At 46.5% G+C, this 2,549-nt stretch overlaps 1 protein-coding gene across 1 annotated transcript in view; it reads left to right on the plus strand.

Moving 5' to 3' along the window:
* The window catches only part of dus2 (dihydrouridine synthase 2), a 6,123-nt gene extending 3,629 nt beyond the window's left edge, over window positions 1-2,494 (plus strand). Inside the window, 5 exon segments of the mRNA XM_019857686.1 lie at window positions 669-790; window positions 899-1,045; window positions 1,151-1,238; window positions 1,330-1,403; window positions 1,681-2,494. Coding sequence (XP_019713245.1) covers window positions 669-790; window positions 899-1,045; window positions 1,151-1,238; window positions 1,330-1,403; window positions 1,681-1,879 — 630 coding nt within the window. The 3' untranslated portion in view covers window positions 1,880-2,494.
* The last annotated feature ends 55 nt before the right edge of the window (window positions 2,495-2,549 follow it).

A 2,549-nucleotide genomic window follows, 5' to 3' on the forward strand; every position in this document is an offset into this window, starting at 1 on the left:
AAGCCTATATTTCACTTTTGCATCTTTGATATTTCATTTCAACCGCCAACATTCCTGTGTTGGCCCACTGGATGACATCGCGGAAAATGATGGAGCAAAGATGCCGCAAGAGGCGGGTTGAGGCCCTTTGTCTCACGTTTGTAAAAAGCGCGCTATGGTTTGCGTTTCTATGGCCGAAAATAAACCGACAATAATTAGCGTGCAAACAAGAACTCAAATGAAAACTCAACGGATTTCCCATGACCACTTAGCTGCCCGACGAGATGCCTGAAAGTACAAGACGTATGCAATAACGCACCGTGACTGCGTTTTATTGCCTGGGATATTTCTGCCTGATCTCTTCAACACAAACGCACACCTGCCTTCATGTAAACGGCTGCCACAAAATCCACATTTGGAGTCCATTTTGTCGAGGACTGCCGACAAGGTGCCTGATGTAAAATGCACCAAATTCGACATGGAATAATGCAGCTGCAAAACAAAACATGGCAAGAACAAGGAATTTCCACCTCTTCTGAAGAATCAATCTTTTTTTTTCCCCCCCCCCAAATCAAAACACACATTCTGTAGAATCACATACTTGCTCGAAACTTGTAGGTAACAACTTTTGAATGATGCTAACGCTCTGGATGTTTTTATAACATGTCACGTGACTCGTATGCTTGCAGGCGCTGCGCTACGACAACCACGCCTTCAACAGCAAGTACTGTTTGTGTCAGATGCTGCGAGACAAAGTGGAGTCGGTCTTGGGGAAACGCGTGCAGGCTGCGCAGACCAACCTGGAACTCAGGTCTCCCGCGCTCTCTCTCTCTCTCTCACACACACACACAGATATACAGTTGTGTGTGTGTGTGTGTGTGTGTGTGTGTGTGTGTGTGTGTGTGTGTGTGTTTTCCAGTGAAGCGTACGGTCTTGAGGACTTGTTCAAAGAGACGCAGACACAGCTGGAGGCTCGCCGCGACGCCCTGCTGAGTCCTGGGTGGCGGCAGGACAACGTCATCACCATGGATGGCGATGTCACCACCATGGCCCTCAAGTTTCAACGGTACCTTTTGCATACACACCCCACACACATACTCCAAAAGGCAAAAACGTTGAGCCACTCGATGTCGTTTGTTTGTTTGTTTGTTTGTTTGTTTGCGCGGGGCAGACGTGAATATCCTCCCCAACTAACGCCAAAGATGTTCCTTCTGGAGTGGAGCCGGCGACAAAAGATGGAGCAGCCGACATACCAAACGGTAAACAAAGACAACGAATGCATTCAGAACAAAATCAATGATTTTCCCCAATTGAAAATCGACGACGTTTGTGTGGCCATGTCCCGTCCAGGTGCAACGTGCGCAGGATCGAGCCTTCCAGTCCACTGTGACTGTACAAGACAGGAAGTACAGATCCTCACTCTGGTCAGCCCACACGCGCACACACACCAGCAGGGAAAGGTTTTTTTTGTTGTTTTTCTTTAATGCATCAATAATTAACAATGGCCAGGAGATGGCAGCATTCGGGTCTCATTTGGATGTACAGTACAGAATTTGATGTGGGTGGAATTCAGTGTGGGTAATTCAAAATTGCATTTCACCAATCCACTTCCATAAAGAACCTTCCTATTGCATTTCTTTATGGATGATTGAGGACCGACCGGCTTTTTGCCCTTGACCTTATATCTTTGCGATCTTCCAGGGAGAAGTCAAAGAAGTTTGCTGAGCAGGCGTCCGCCGTGGTTTGTCTGCGCTCTCTGGGAATTCCAGAAGGCCGCATCGGCACGGAAAATGATGCGTGGCCGCAGAAAAGGAAGATAGAGGACAACCGCAACGCAGAAGAGAAGAGGAAAAAACGAACGGTGGATGCTGACGGCGAGCCGGACACCGGCAGCTTGTGAAGACAAAAACGTTCCACGTGGAACCACGTTTGACTTTTTATTTATTTTTTCCATCTCCCATCAACACAAACTTGCGGAATCCAGTGGACGACTTGAACATGGTTTTGATTATGTCGGGGATGATTTGAAACTCGCACTCAACTGAGGACTTTGATTTGATCTCGGGAACTTGAAGTTGTGTGTGACCCAAAAAGTCGATTGCGTTGTAAGCATACAAACGGCTGCTCGCTTTTGATTTTGTAACACGATTTTGGTTGGAACTTTTGAAGCTTTGGCCCCCAAGCTGCACCTGCAGCGAACAGGGGGCAGCATCATTTTGCTTGGGAAAAACCTCGGTTGAGCAGTCATCCGTTTTCTGCACGTCAACTTAAAGCATCGATGGAGATCAATATATTTTTTACTTATTTTTAATTTCAAATCATGGAACAGCGTTTGCTGCATGTAATTTTTTTTCTTGAGCCCAAAGAACATTTTTAGGAGGGAGGGGCGTGCTAGAATGAAGTTTAATTGCATGTCGAACAGGAGCCAAGAAGTGTGGTGAACAAATTCTTAAGAGACTACATGGAAACAGATTTAACACTGATGAAAAGAAAGGTGAAGAGAGACTAAAAAAAAACCAATGTTAATGTTGTCGCCGGGGGGGGGGGGGGTGCGGCGCATTATCTTCTCT

This window comes from Hippocampus comes, unplaced genomic scaffold (assembly GCF_001891065.2).
Source record: "Hippocampus comes isolate QL1 unplaced genomic scaffold, H_comes_QL1_v1.1 scaffold302, whole genome shotgun sequence".
Classification (NCBI taxonomy): domain Eukaryota; kingdom Metazoa; phylum Chordata; class Actinopteri; order Syngnathiformes; family Syngnathidae; genus Hippocampus; species Hippocampus comes.